Source organism: Oncorhynchus mykiss, chromosome 7, assembly GCF_057628025.1.
Source record: "Oncorhynchus mykiss isolate SJ-2025 chromosome 7, ASM5762802v1, whole genome shotgun sequence".
Lineage (NCBI taxonomy): Eukaryota > Metazoa > Chordata > Actinopteri > Salmoniformes > Salmonidae > Oncorhynchus > Oncorhynchus mykiss.
Window position 1 is genome coordinate 10,375,001 of NC_143028.1, and position 15,000 is coordinate 10,390,000.

Sequence of the window (15,000 nt, forward strand, 5' to 3'; positions counted from 1 at the left end):
TTCCGGTTACTAGTCCAACGCTCTGTGTGTGTCAGTACTCTGTGTGTTGGAGTCAGTTATTTACTTTGTTTCTGTGTGTGTGTGTGTGTGTGTGTGTGTGTGTGTGTGTGTGCGTGTGTGCGTGTGTGCGTGTGTGTGTGTGTGTGTGTAGTTTCCTGGTAGGTGAGGAGTTGTTTGTGGTGATGGAGTATCTGGCTGGAGGTTCACTCACGGACGTTGTCACGGAAACATGCATGGACGAGGCTCAGATCGCTGCTGTGTGCAGAGAGGTACACACACACACACACACTGCTGCTGTCTGCCGAAAGGTATACTCACACACACTCAGTCACAGAGCACAGGGAGGTGTGTGTGACGGTGTGTCCTGTGTGTGTCCTGTAGTGTCTGCAGGCTCTGGAGTTTCTCCATGCCAACCAGGTGATCCACAGAGACATCAAGAGTGACAACGTGCTGCTGGGCATGGACGGATCTGTCAAGCTCAGTAAGAACACACACACACACACTGTCACGTATACTCCCTCTCCGGCGCTCTAGGTCACCAGGCTGCTCATTATTACGGACACCTGTCACCATCGTTACGCACACCAGCGCCTCATCAGACTCACCTGGACTCCATCACTTCCCTGATTACCTTCCCTATATACAGTTGAAGTCGGAAGTTTACATACACTTAGCTTGGGGTCATTAAAACTAGTTTTTCAACCACTCCACAAATTTCTTGTTAACAAACTATAGGTTTGACAAGTCGATTAGGACATCTACTTTGTGCATGACACAAGTCATTTTTCTAACAATTGTTTACAGACAGATTATTTCACTTATAATTCACTGTATTACAATTCCAGTGGGTCAGAAGTTTACATACACTAAGTTGACTGTGCCTTTAAACAGCTTGGAAAATTCCAGAAAATTATGTCATGGCTTTAGAAGCTTCTGATATGCTAATTTACATAATTTGAGTCAATTGGAGCTGTACCTGTGGATGTATTTCAAGGCCTACCTTCAAACTCAGTGCCTCTTTGCATGACATCATGGGAAAATCAAAAGAAATCAGCCAAGACCTCATAAAAAATATTGTAGACCTCCACAAGTCTGGTTCTTCCTTGAGAGCAATTTCCAAACGCATGAGGTACCACGTTCATCTGTACAAACAATAGTACGCAAGTATAAACACCATGGGACCACGCAGCCGTCATACCGCTCAGGAAGGAGACACGTTCGGTCTCTTAGAGATGGACGTACTTTGGTGCGAAAAGTGCAAATCAATCCCAGAACAACAGCAAAGGACCTTGTGAAGATGCTGGAGGAAATGGGTACAAAAGTATCTATATCCACAGTAAAACGAGTCCGACATCGACATTACCTGAAAGGCCGCTCAGCAAGGAAGAAGCCACTGCTCCAAAACCACCATAAAAAAGCCAGAGTACGTTTTGCAACAGCACATGTGCACAAAGATCTTACTTTTTGTAGAAATATCCTCTGGTCTCATGAAAGAAAAATAGAACTGTTTGGCCATAATGACCCTTGTTATGTTTGGAGGAAAAGGGGGGAGGATTGCAAGCCGAAGAACATCATTCCAACCGTGAAGCACGGGGGTGGCAGCATCATGTTGTGGGGGTGCTTTGCTGCAGGAGGGACTGGTGCACTTCACAAAATAGATGGCATCATGAGGGAGGAAAAGTATGTGGATATATTGAAGCAACATCTCAAGGTCAGTCAGGAAGTTAAAGCTTGGTCGTAATTGGTTCTTCCAAATGGACAATAACCCCAAGCATACTTCCAAAGTTGTTGCAAAATTACTTAAGGGCAACAAAGTCAAGGTATTGGAGTGGCCATCACAAAGCCCTGACCTCAATCCCATAGACCAATTGTGGGCAGAACTGAAAAAGCGTGTGCGAGCAAGGAGGCCTACAAACCTGACTCAGTTACACCAGCTCTGTCAGGAGGAATGGGACAAAATTCCCCCAGCTTATTGTGGGAAGCTTGTGGAAGGCTACCCGAAATGTTTGACCCAAGTTAAACAATTTAAAGGCAATGCTACCAAATACTAATTGAGTGTATGTAAAGCCACTGGGAATGTGATGAAAGAAATAAAAGCTGAAATAAATCATTCTCTCTACTATTATTCTGACATTTCACATTCTTAAAATAAAGTGGTGATCCTAACTGACCTAAAACAGGGATGTTTTACTAGGATTAAATGTCAGGAATGGTGAAAAACTGAGTTTAAATGTGTTTGGCTAAGGTGTATGTACACTTCCTACTTCAACTGTATATCACTCCCTTTGGGTCCTTCCTCAGGCATTACTGACTCTGTTCTGGTTTCATGTCTGTGAGCTTTTTCTGTTTCTTGTTTCGTATTACGTTCTATTTATTCATTAAATGATTCACTCCCTGTACTTGCTTCCCAACTCCCAGTGTACACGTTACACACACACTTTCTGTCTGCCTCCTCTTCCTCTCTACCTTCATCTCTCCCCCTCTCCTCTGTAGCTGGTTCTGGGTTCTGTTCCTAGATAATATGCCTTGCCAATCCTAAGTGTCCTATTGTTTTGTGTCCTATCATTGTATTGGCTTGACAATCACACTAACTTACCTGTTTTCTCTCCTCTGTCTAGCTGAATGTGACTAGGTGAATGTTTCATATTAACTTGACAGTCACACTAACTTGGATCTTATTGCATTGTCCCCTGTCATTATACTGCTGGGTTGACCTTCCCTCTAACATGTATGTTCTCTCCCCTCCCTCTCCAGCTGACTTTGGGTTCTGTGCCCAGATCACTCCAGAGCAGAGTAAGAGGAGCACCATGGTGGGGACTCCCTACTGGATGGCTCCTGAGGTGGTGACCAGGAAGGCCTACGGACCCAAGGTGGACATCTGGTCCCTGGGCATCATGGCTATAGAGATGGTGGAGGGAGAACCCCCTTACCTCAACGAGAACCCACTCAGGGTGAGGATGGATTTGTGTGTGTGAATGTGAGGGAGGTGGAGGGTGGGTTCCATGCGTGTGTGTGTGTGTGTGTGTGTGTGGGGGGGGGTTCCATGCGTGTGTGTGTGTGTCCAGGCATTGCACTTGGTGGCCACTAATGTTCAGTCTGTGTCTCCTACAGGCCCTCTACCTGATAGCCACCAATGGGACTCCAGAGCTCCAGTCTCCAGAGAAGTTATCTCCAGTGTTCAGGTCCTTCCTGTCCCGCTGTCTGGAGATGGATGTAGAGAAGAGAGGAGGGGGGAAAGAACTACTGCAGGTACACACACACACACACACAAACAAACACACACATACACACACACCGTGATGAGAAGAGTTTGTTTCATTGGTTGATCTCTTGTCTTCCCTGTAGCATCCATTCCTAAAGCTGGCCAAGCCTCTCTCCAGCCTCACCCCTCTCATCCTGGCAGCCAAGGAGGCCATGAAGAGTAACCGCTAACCCTGGTTAGCCACAGATACACTGGATTCCTATGTCTCTGTGTTAGCCTGACCGCTAACTACTAGCCTTACCAGCTAACTTCCAGCCCTACTGTGCCAACTCATCAGTGCCTCTCTGTAACTGACAGCATCTCCTCCTTGATGCTAAACACCAGCCTGCTAGCGCCCTGGCTTGTACACCTACAAGTCACACAAGTCGGCTTCCTGCTCTGTTTGACTCCCCTTCTCCTCTATCCCTCACCCCTCACTCCATATCACACACCAGTCTTCCTATGTCTCTTACCCCCTCCCTGTCTTTCCCTCACCCCCCCCCCCCTCCCTGTCTGTCCCTCACCCCCCCTCCCTGTCTGTCCCTCACCCCCCTCCCTCCCTGTCCCTCACCCCTCACTCCATATCACACACCAGTCTTCCTATGTCTCTTACCCCCTCCCTGTCTGTCCCTCACCCCCCCTCCCTGTCTGTCCTTCACCCCTCACTCCATATCACACACCAGTCTTCCTATGTCTCTTACCCCCTCCCTGTCTGTCCCTCACCCCCCCTCCCTGTCTGTCCTTCACCCCTCACTCCATATCACACACCAGTCTTCCTATGTCTCTTACCCCCTCCCTGTCTGTCCCTCACCCCCCCTCCTCATCTCTCCTTCACCCCTCACTCCATATCACATACCAGTCTTCCTATGTCTCTTACCCCCTCCCTGTCTGTCCCTCACCCCCCCTCCTCATCTCTCCTTCACCCCTCACTCCATATCACATACCAGTCTTCCTATGTCTCTTACCCCCTCCCTGTCTGTCCCTCACCCCCCCTCCTCATCTCTCCTTCACCCCTCACTCCATATCACATACCAGTCTTCCTATGTCTCTTACCCCCTCCCTGTCTGTCCCTCACCCCCCCTCCTCATCTCTCCTTCACCCCTCACTCCATATCACATACCAGTCTTCCTATGTCTCTTACCCCCTCCCTGTCTGTCCCTCACCCCTCACTCCATATCACACACCAGTCTTCCTATGTCTCTTTCCCCCTCCCTGTCTGTCCCTCACCCCCCCTCCTCATCTGTCCCTCACCCCTCACTCCATATCACACACCAGTCTTCCTATGTCTCTTACCCCCTCCCTGTCAGTCCCTCACCCCCCCTCCCTGTCTGTCCCTCACCCCCCCTCCCTGTCTGTCCCTCACCCCCCTCCCTGTCTGTCCCTCACCCCCACTCCCTGTCTGTCCCTCACCCCCCCTCCTCATCTCTCCTTCACCCCTCACTCCATATCACACACCAGTCTTCCTATGTCTCATACCCCCTCCTCATCTGTCCCTCACCCTTCACTCCATATCACACACCAGTCTTCCTATGTCTCTTACCCCCTCCCTGTCTGTCCCTCACCCCCCCTCCTCATCTGTCCCTCACCCCTCACTCCATATCACACACCAGTCTTCCTATGTCTCTTACCCCCTCCCCGTCAGTCCCTCACCCCCCCCCCCTCTTCATCTGTCCCTCACCCCTCACTCCATATCACACACCAGTCTTCCTATGTCTCTTACCCCCTCCCTGTCTGTCCCTCACTCCCCCTCCTCATCTGTCCCTCACCCCTCACTCCATATCACACACCAGTCTTCCTATGTCTCTTACCCCCTCCCTGTCTGTCCCTCACCCCCCCCTCCTCATCTGTCCCTCACCCGCCCTCCATTTTCCTCACCCTCTTTTTCATTCAGATGTTGTGAGGTTTTCTTGTTCTGTTTGTCTCTCTGCCTGCTACCTGTTCTTTCTCTCTCTTTACTCTGACTAAGAAACTTAAAGGTGCAATCTGTAACTTTTTTTTGTCCCACAAACAAATGGATCATTTCAAGCCTACAGTATCAGTGTTGCAGTACACCTGCAAATAAAACTACAGATTGCACCTTAAAAATAATTGCTGTATGGAACTATCTCGGTATTCAATTCAAATATTTTGGCAGCAAAACCAAATAAAACATTTCAAAGTCGTTTTGTATATTATGTACTTTGGCAAACGTTGAGGGGTAAAAAATCTGGATATTTAGACAACTGTTTTGTAATGTGTATGAATACTTTTCATTATGTGTTTTGTGACTAACATTCGGATAGAAACCTTCCATAACGGTGTGCCTTAATGAACACAACATCTAGGCTCTATGGGGTGAATCCTAACTTTCACTTCATTAAGTTGAATTGTCACTTAGTGTTCCATTGACATCAACGCATGACTACGTGAAAACGGGACGTAAGTGGAAGTTAGGATTTGCTCCTATGATTGGCCAATCAAAAAGCATTCCACCGTGCTAGACTAGTTCATTCCATTTCACAGACATTCCAGTCAGAGAGGTTGAGTCTGATGATGTTGATGATTTTAATAAGTATCCCCTTCTGTTCTTCATTTTTAATTAATGAAACCAAACCTTTTTTTTACAGGAAGCCATGTATTTTCAAACAGTCTATGTAAATGATTAAAGATAGACTTGAACTAATGCTTGTGTGCGTGTGTCTGTGTAGAACATTATAGGGTGAAGCACTGTGTCTGTGTAGAACATTATAGGGTGAAGTACTGTGTCTGTAGAACATTATAGGTGAAGTACTGTGTCTGTGTAGAACATTATAGGGTGAAGTACTGTGTCTGTGTAGAACATTATAGGTGAAGTACTGTGTCTGTGTAGAACATTATAGGTGAAGTACTGTGTCTGTGTAGAACATTATAGGGTGAAGTACTGTGTCTGTGTAGAACATTATAGGTGAAGTACTGTGTCTGTGTAGAACATTATAGGGTGAAGTACTGTGTCTGTGCAGAACATTATAGGGTGAAGTACTGTGTCTGTAGAACATTATAGGTGAAGTACTGTGTCTGTAGAACATTATAGCGTGAAGTACTGTGTCTGTGTAGAACATTATAGGTGAAGTACTGTGTCTGTGTAGAACATTATAGGTTAAGTACTGTGTCTGTGTAGAACATTATAGGGTGAAGTACTGTGTCTGTGTAGAACATTATAGGGTGAAGTACTGTGTCTGTAGAACATTATAGGTGAAGTACTGTGTCTGTGTAGAACATTATAGGTGAAGTACTGTGTCTGTGTAGAACATTATAGGTGAAGTACTGTGTCTGTGTAGAACATTATAGGTGAAGTACTGTGTCTGTGTAGAACATTATAGGGTGAAGTACTGTGTCTGTGTAGAACATTATAGGGTGAAGTACTGTGTCTGTGTAGAACATTATAGGGTGAAGTACTGTGTCTGTGTAGAACATTATAGGGTGAAGTACTGTGTCTGTGTAGAACATTATAGGTGAAGTACTGTGTCTGTGTAGAACATTATAGGTGAAGTACTGTGTCTGTGTAGAACATTATAGGTGAAGTACTGTGTCTGTGTAGAACATTATAGGGTGAAGTACTGTGTCTGTGTAGAACATTATAGGGTGAAGTACTGTGTCTGTGTAGAACATTATAGGGTGAAGTACTGTGTCTGTGTAGAACATTATAGGGTAAAGTACTGTGTCTATGTAGAACATTATAGGTGAAGTACTGTGTCTGTGTAGAACATTATAGGTGAAGTACTGTGTCTGTGTAGAACATTATAGGTGAAGTACTGTGTCTGTGTAGAACATTATAGGGTGAAGTACTGTGTCTGTGTAGAACATTATAGGATGAAGTACTGTGTCTGTGTAGAACATTATAGGGTGAAGTACTGTGTCTGTGTAGAACATTATAGGGTGAAGTACTGTGTCTGTGTAGAACATTATAGGTGAAGTACTGTGTCTGTGTAGAACATTATAGGTGAAGTACTGTGTCTGTGTAGAACATTATAGGTGAAGTACTGTGTCTGTGTAGAATATTATAGATTAAGTACTGTGTCTGTGTAGAACATTATAGGTGAACTACTGTGTCTGTGTAGAACATTATAGGTGAAGTACTGTGTCTGTGTAGAACATTATAGGTGAAGTACTGTGTGTGTAGAACATCATAGGTGAAGTACTGTGTCTGTGTAGAACATTATAGGTGAAGTACTGTGTCTGTGTAGAACATTATAGGTGAAGTACTGTGTCTGTGTAGAACATTATAGGTGAAGTACTGTGTCTGTGTAGAACATTATAGGTGAAGTACTGTGTCTGTGTAGAACATTATAGGTGAAGTACTGTGTCTGTGTAGAACATTATAGGTGAAGTACTGTGTCTGTGTAGAACATTATAGGTGAAGTACTGTGTCTGTGTAGAATATTATAGATTAAGTACTGTGTCTGTGTAGAACATTATAGGTGAAGTACTGTGTGTGTAGAACATTATAGGTGAAGTACTGTGTCTGTGTAGAACATTATAGGTGAAGTACTGTGTCTGTGTAGAACATTATAGGTGAAGTACTGTGTCTGTGTAGAACATTATAGGTGAAGTACTGTGTCTGTGTAGAACATTATAGGTGAAGTACTGTGTCTGTGTAGAACATTATAGGTGAAGTACTGTGTCTGTGTAGAACATTATAGGGTGAAGTACTGTGTCTGTGTAGAACATTATAGGGTGAAGTACTGTGTCTGTGTAGAACATTATAGGTGAAGTACTGTGTCTGTGTAAAACATTATAGGTGAAGTACTGTGTCTGTGTAGAATATTATAGATTAAGTACTGTGTCTGTGTAGAACATTATAGGTGAAGTACTGTGTCTGTGTAGAACATTATAGGTGAAGTACTGTGTCTGTGTAGAACATTATAGGTGAAGTACTGTGTCTGTGTAGAACATTATAGGTGAAGTACTGTGTGTGTAGAACATTATAGGTGAAGTACTGTGTCTGTGTAGAACATTATAGGTGAAGTACTGTGTCTGTGTAGAACATTATAGGTGAAGTACTGTGTCTGTGTAGAACATTATAGGTGAAGTACTGTGTCTGTGTAGAACATTATAGGTGAAGTACTGTGTCTGTGTAGAACATTATAGGTGAAGTACTGTGTCTGTGTAGAACATTATAGGGTGAAGTACTGTGTCTGTGTAGAACATTATAGGGTGAAGTACTCTGGCTGTACCAGTGGAGGGCATTCTCGTTCACTGCTTTCCACTGTAGATTTTCACGGGCGTATCTCCCTCTCGCTCTCTCTCTCCTTCCCCCACCCCTATACCCCACCCTCTCTCTCTCTTTCCCCCACCCCTTTACCCCACCCTCTCTCTCTCTTTCCCCCACCCCTTTACCCCACCCTCTCTCTCTCTTTCCCCCACCCCTTTACCCCACCCTCTCTCTCTCTTTCCCCCAACCCTTTACCCCACCCTCTCTCTCTCTTTCTCACTCCCTCCCCTTTCTCTCTCTCCGCTCCTCCTCCTTTCTCTCTCCCTTCTCTCCCATGCTCTCTTTCTCAGTCATAGTGTTTCATCTTTCAGGTCTTTAACAGCTGGATTACAGTGTAATTATGGGACCAATATAAAGCACTAATTGTTAGATGGTTTCACATTGAGAGATGTAAGCTGTACAATACCCCTATAGCTGTAGTTGGGGGACATGTATCTGTAGTTGGGGGACATTTATGTCTTGATAGCTCTGTGTGTGTTCGTGCCTGTGTGTTTAACCAGAGAGGCCCGGTGTGAGACTGAGCCGATCAGGTGTCGGAGAGCAGAGCTGAGGAAGAGATGGAGTCCTGAAGGTCTGTTTTAGAGGTAGACAGACTACTGAGGTCGGTGTGTGTCGAGACAACGTATAGAGACGTGTGTTATTTGGTTCAGGGAGAGAGTGGGACTTGTGTGTTTCTGAAGAGAGGAGAGGGTGAGGCTGGATCCCTGTTATCCTGCAGGCCGGATCCCGGGTACTCTGCAGGCCGGGTCCTAAACCTCTCAGCAGGCTGGTGAGTGACAGACAGTAAGCTCTTTACTGGAGGACTGAGTTACTGGGTGACCAAAGCCAAATAAAGGTTTGGGCAACTTTGCCAGTCATAAGGAGTATTTGGATTCTCAGTAACCATAGCAGTTCAGCTAGCTGTTGTTTGAAAAGTCAGTAAATTCAGCATTTCTCTATATGGCTCTATCTGTGTGTCACTATCAAGGTGAAGCATTTATGTGGCAGTAAAGCAGTGGGTTGTTACAGTAAAGCAGTGGGTTGTTACAGTAAAGCAGTGGGTTTTTACAGTAAAGCAGTGGGTTATTACAGTAAAGCAGTGGGTTGTTACAGTAAAGCAGTGGGTTGTTACAGTAAAGCAGTGGGTTGTTACAGTAAAGCAGTGGGTTTTTACAGTAAAGCAGTGGGTTATTACAGTAAAGCAATGGGTTGTTACAGTAAAGCAGTGGGTTTTTACAGTAAAGCAGTGGGGTGTTACAGTAAAGCAGTGAGGTGTTACAGTAAAGCAGTGGGTTGTTACAGTAAAGCAGTGGGTTATTACAGTAAAACAGTGGGTTGTTACAGTAAAGCAGTGGGGTGTTACAGTAAAACAGTGGGGTGTTACAGTAAAGCAGTGAGGTGTTACAGTAAAGCAGTAGGTTGTTACAGTAAAGCAGTGGGTTGTTACAGTAAAGCAGTGGGTTGTTACAGTAAAACAGTGGGATGTTACAGTAAAGCAGTGGGTTGTTACAGTAAAGCAGTGGGTTGTTACAGTAAAGCAGTGGGTTGTTACAGTAAAGCAGTGGGTTGTTACAGTAAAGCAGTGGGTTGTTACGTGTTGTTACAGTAAAACAGTGGGTTGTTACAGTAAAGCAGTGGGTTGTTACAGTAAAGCAGTGGGGTGTTACAGTAAAGCAGTGGGTTGTTAGGGTAAAGCAGTGAGGTGTTACAGTAAAACATTGGGTTGTTACAGTAAAGCAGTGGGTTATTACAGTAAAACAGTGGGTTGTTACAGTAAAGCAGTGGGTTGTTACAGTAAAGCAGTGGGGTGTTACAGTAAAGCAGTGAGGTGTTACAGTAAAACAGTGGGGTGTTACAGTAAAGCAGTGGGTTGTTACAGTAAAACAGTGGGATGTTACAGTAAAGCAGTGGGTTGTTACAGTAAAGCAGTGGGTTGTTACAGTAAAGCAGTGGGTTGTTACAGTAAAGCAGTGGGTTGTTACAGTAAAGCAGTGGGTTGTTACGGGTTGTTACAGTAAAACAGTGGGTTGTTACAGTAAAGCAGTGGGTTGTTACAGTAAAGCAGTGGGATGTTACAGTAAAGCAGTGGGTTGTTACGTGTTGTTACAGTAAAGCAGTGGGTTGTTACAGTAAAGCAGTGGGTTGTTACAGTAAAGCAGTGGGTTGTTACATGTTGTTACAGTAAAACAGTGGGTTGTTACAGTAAAACAGTGGGTTGTTACAGTAAAGCAGTGGGTTGTTACAGTAAAGCAGTGGGTTGTTACAGTAAAGCAGTGGGTTGTTACGTGTTGTTACAGTAAAACAGCGGGTTGTTACAGTAAAACAGTGGGTTGTTACGTGTTGTTACAGTAAAGCAGTGGGTTGTTACAGTAAAGCAGTGGGTTGTTACAGTAAAACAGTGGGTTGTTACAGTAAAACAGTGGGTTGTTACGGGTTGTTACAGTAAAACAGTGGGTTGTTACAGTAAAGCAGTGGGTTGTTACAGTAAAGCAGTGGGTTGTTACAGTAAAGCAGTGGGTTGTTACGGGTTGTTACAGTAACACAGTGGGTTGTTACAGTAAAGCAGTGGGTTGTTACAGTAAAACAGTGGGTTGTTACAGTAAAACAGTGGATTGTTACAGTAAAACAGTGGATTGTTACAGTAAAACAGTGGGGTGTTACAGTAAAGCGGTGAGTTTTTGTAATAAAGTGCTGTTTTCTCCTTGCATCAAGTTTCACTGTATTGTCTGGCAAAGTAGAAAGGAATGTGTGTGTGAGTGTGGAGGGGTATGTACAGCTAGAGTTCTCATTTATTAAACATGGCTGTTAGAAACCCAACACACCTGTAGGCAACACACACCTCTCCCTCTTACATCTCTTTACAATGTGTGTGTGTGTGAGTGCATGCGTGTGTGCGTTCGTGCATGCCAGTGTGTGGTGAAACAAACCGATGACACAGCTAAAGGGTTAATTGCTACCTCCCAGGCTGGAGTCTCTGGAGGACCACGCCCATCCCAGAGTTCAATGGGCCGAAGGTCTTTTGTCCTCCACTGCTTCGGTCAAGACAGCGAGCAAGAAGACACCTGACCACCTCTAAACCTCTACCAAGCTTCTCCAGCCCTGTCTGATCCTCTGTTCACGGTAAGTCTTCAGTTTCCTGTTTTGGCTACTATTTACTACACAAATACAGTAGCCTATGTGGTGCTTTCTGACACTTACAGTATATCAAAGGAGGAAGACTGATTGATCACTACTTGGCACCAAATGATGACATGTTTTGCTATCGTTCTTTTTTTACATCCGTTATTAGACAGTGACAACGATGATGATCATGAACATGGTCTTTGGCCTGCTAATGCCTGCAATGCAGTGAAGAAAATGATGACAACAATAACATCTAACGTAACTGGCCCCTCTAACAGTACAACTGGTTCCAGCTTGCCCCCCCCCCCCAGTTGAAATGGTCTAGAACCGCAATGACTCACCAAAGTCTTCTAAGTAGCTGGCGGGATGAAAAATATAGCAGAATTTGTCATGCAGAACCTGTCTCAGCCAGTAGTGTTTAAATTCTGGAATATACTTGTTTCAGAGTAGCCTAGTGGTTAGAGCATTGGACTAGTAACTGGAAGGTTGCAAGTTCAAATCCTCTGAGCTGACAAGGTACAAATCTGTTGTTCTTTCCCTGAACAGGCAGTTAACCCACTGTTCCTAGGCTGTCATTGAAAATAAGAATTTGTTCTTAACTGACTTGCCTAGTAAGATAAAAACTTAGTAAGTCAATTTCTTGCTAAGTAAATGTCTAACTGGCTACTGCTATCATTCATATTTTAATAATGTAATTTAGTTATGAAGGACACCACATAATAATTAACATATCAGCTCACGACACCGCAGTTATCTCCGCAGCTGATGTTCATATGGAGATGGCTGTAAAATAATAAAACTCCTGTTCTCTACTCAGCGCAGCTGAACAACTCCTAGCCTCTGTTAGGCCAGTCGGCAGACCCGCTCTACTCAGCCAGGAGTGACTGAACGAGGGGAGCAGAGAGACCTTGGCCCCTCTCGCCCAGAACAGGACCAAACAGACACAGGCTTTTATGAAGGTGTGTTCTGGGGTGTGAGCCCCCGGGGATCAGGTGTGTGGAGGGTCAGCGAGGGGAGCTGTTAGGGTGTGTGGTGGGGGAGGGGCGAGGAGTGTGTAAAATTTACACAAGGCAGCAGGGTGTGGGTCCATTCATTTTCAATTCAGTCAATTCAAATTCAAAAATGTGCATCCGATATCAAATGAATTTCCTGAATTGACTAAACTTGAATGGAACAGTACAGAGCTGTGGGATCAAAGTCACGGCCATATATGGAGTCTACGCTGAGTGAGCCCTCAGAACAGCCTCAGTTGGACGGGCCATGGACTCTACAAGGTGTCAAAAGCGTTCCACAGGGATGCTGGCCCATGTTGACTCCATTGCTTCCCATTGTTGTTTCAAATTGGAAGGATGTCCTCTGGGTGGTGGACCATTCTTGAAACACACTGTTGAGCGTGAAAATCCCACCTGCGTTGCAGTTCTTGACACACTCAAACCGGTGCGCCTGACACCTACTACCAGACCCTGTTCAAAGGCAATTTAATGATTTGTCTTGTCCATTCACCCTCTGAATGGCACACACACACAATCCATGCCTCAATTGTCTCAAGACTTAAAAATCCTTCCTTAACCTGTCTCCTACCCTTCATCTACACTGATTGAAGTGACATCAATAAGGGATCATCGCTTTCACCTGGATTTACCTGGTCAGTCTATGTCATGGAAAGAGCTGGTGTTTCTAATGTTTTGTACACTCAGTGTATATTGAGGCCGTTCCAGGACACAACACACATCCTTATTGTCCTCGTATCTCTCCCTCGAGTTAATCAATAACCACACAACTATTTTCAATAATAATATCATCATACAGAACTGTATCATGTCGTTTTTGAGAGCTTAAACATATAGACCCTTACCTTCTGGGGCTTAGATCGTATGGTTCATTATATAGATTAGATTCTAGATTGTAGATAGTCTTATCTTCATTCTATCCTTATTCTAGTTAGCTCTGTATTCTCTGCAGCCTGTGGTAGCACACTTATCACTGTTAGAATGGGTAGATTATTGCTCAATACACTGGCAGGTCAATGGAAGCATGAGGTCACAATGGAAGCATGAGATCACAATGGAAGCATGAGATCACAATGGAAGCATGAGGTCACAATGGAAGTATGAGATCACAATGGAAGCATGAGGTCACAATGGAAGCATGAGGTCACAATGGAAGCATGTTGCCTCTTTGTCAGTTTAGAAGTCAAGTTTGTTCTGCATCTGTACCTCGCGTTTCTATTACAAATATTTCCCTTTATTGTGATGATAAATTGACTGTGTGTGTGTATCAGGTAATCTAGATAGACTGTCCAGTATGGCGAACAAGGTGACCCAGATATCACGAGAGGACCTGGAGGAGCTCCGAGAGGCTTTCAACAGGATCGGTTAGTCACACATACACACACACACACACACACACACACACACACACACACACACACACACACACACACACACACACACAGTGCTTGCAGCAAATGCTGACTCAGGTCATGGTTTATAACCAATCATAAAGCAGTATAAGTTTTTTTTTATTGGTAAGTTCACTCTGTGTTAGGGACCTGCACACCTGTTCTACTACAAAAGGTTTTGTTCTACGTGTCAGGGGTTGTCAGGTCCATCGGTGAACTGAGTGGTTGCCAGATGACTCATCATTAGAGTCAGTACATTCCTGATAAGTGAGCATCAGATTTCTACAGACTCTGTAAGTGCACTGCTGTTCATCAGACCCAATTAGGAGATGTTAGATCATCTAGAGGTTAGAGAGGGAGATAGGTAACCTATATGTTAGAGAGGGAGATAGGTAACCTAGAGGTTAGAGAGGTAACCTAGAGGTTAGAGAGGTAACCTAGAGGTTAGAGAGGGAGTTAGGTAACCTAGAGGTTAGAGAGTTAACCTAGAGGTTAGAGAGGAAATATATAACCTAGAGGTTAGAGAGGGAGATAGGTAACCTAGAGGTTAGAGAGGTAACCTAGAGGTTAGAGAGTTAACATAGAGGTTAGAGTGGGAGATAGGTAACCTAGAGGTTAGAGAGTTAACATAGAGGTTAGAGTGGGAGATAGGTAACCTAGAGGTTAGAGAGGAAATATATAACCTAGAGGTTAGAGAGGAAATATATAACCTAGAGGTTAGAGTGGGAGATAGGTAACCTAGAGGTTAGAGAGTTAACATAGAGGTTAGAGTGGGAGATAGGTAACCTAGAGGTTAGAGAGGAAATATATAACCTAGAGGTTAGAGAGGAAATATATAACCTAGAGGTTAGAGTGGGAGATAGGTAACCTAGAGGTTAGAGAGGGAAATATATAACCTAGAGGTTAGAGTGGGAGATAGGTAACCTAGAGGTTAGAGAGGGAAATATATAACCTAGAGGTTAGAGTGGGAGATAGGTAACCTAGAGGTTAGAGAGGGAGATAGGTAACCTAGAGGTTAGAGAGGAA

At 44.4% G+C, this 15,000-nt stretch overlaps 2 protein-coding genes across 9 annotated transcripts in view; both read left to right on the forward strand.

The window, feature by feature from the left end:
- The window catches only part of LOC110528896 (serine/threonine-protein kinase PAK 2), a 15,633-nt gene extending 9,730 nt beyond the window's left edge, over nt 1–5,903 (forward strand). For both annotated transcript variants that reach the window (XM_036982716.2, XM_036982717.2), the window contains exons 11-15: nt 152–269; nt 382–481; nt 2,755–2,951; nt 3,112–3,249; nt 3,346–5,903. In XM_036982716.2, coding sequence (XP_036838611.1) covers nt 152–269; nt 382–481; nt 2,755–2,951; nt 3,112–3,249; nt 3,346–3,432 — 640 coding nt within the window. In that variant the 3' untranslated portion in view covers nt 3,433–5,903. The remainder of the gene's footprint in view (nt 1–151; nt 270–381; nt 482–2,754; nt 2,952–3,111; nt 3,250–3,345) is intronic.
- Nucleotides 5,904–8,763: 2,860 nt separating this feature from the next.
- The window catches only part of LOC110528871 (plastin-1), a 13,495-nt gene continuing 7,258 nt past the window's right edge, over nt 8,764–15,000 (forward strand). For 2 of the 7 annotated variants that reach the window (XR_016497074.1, XM_036982719.2), the window contains exons 1-4: nt 8,764–9,240; nt 11,415–11,570; nt 12,391–12,532; nt 13,855–13,947. Coding sequence is in view for 5 of the 7 variants with exons in the window: in XM_036982719.2 (XP_036838614.1) it covers nt 13,878–13,947 (70 nt within the window). In the remaining 2 variants the exon portion in view is untranslated. The remainder of the gene's footprint in view (nt 9,241–11,414; nt 11,571–12,390; nt 12,533–13,854; nt 13,948–15,000) is intronic. The other 5 variants (XR_016497075.1, XM_036982720.2, XM_090240239.1 and 2 more) reach the window with 4 other exon arrangements.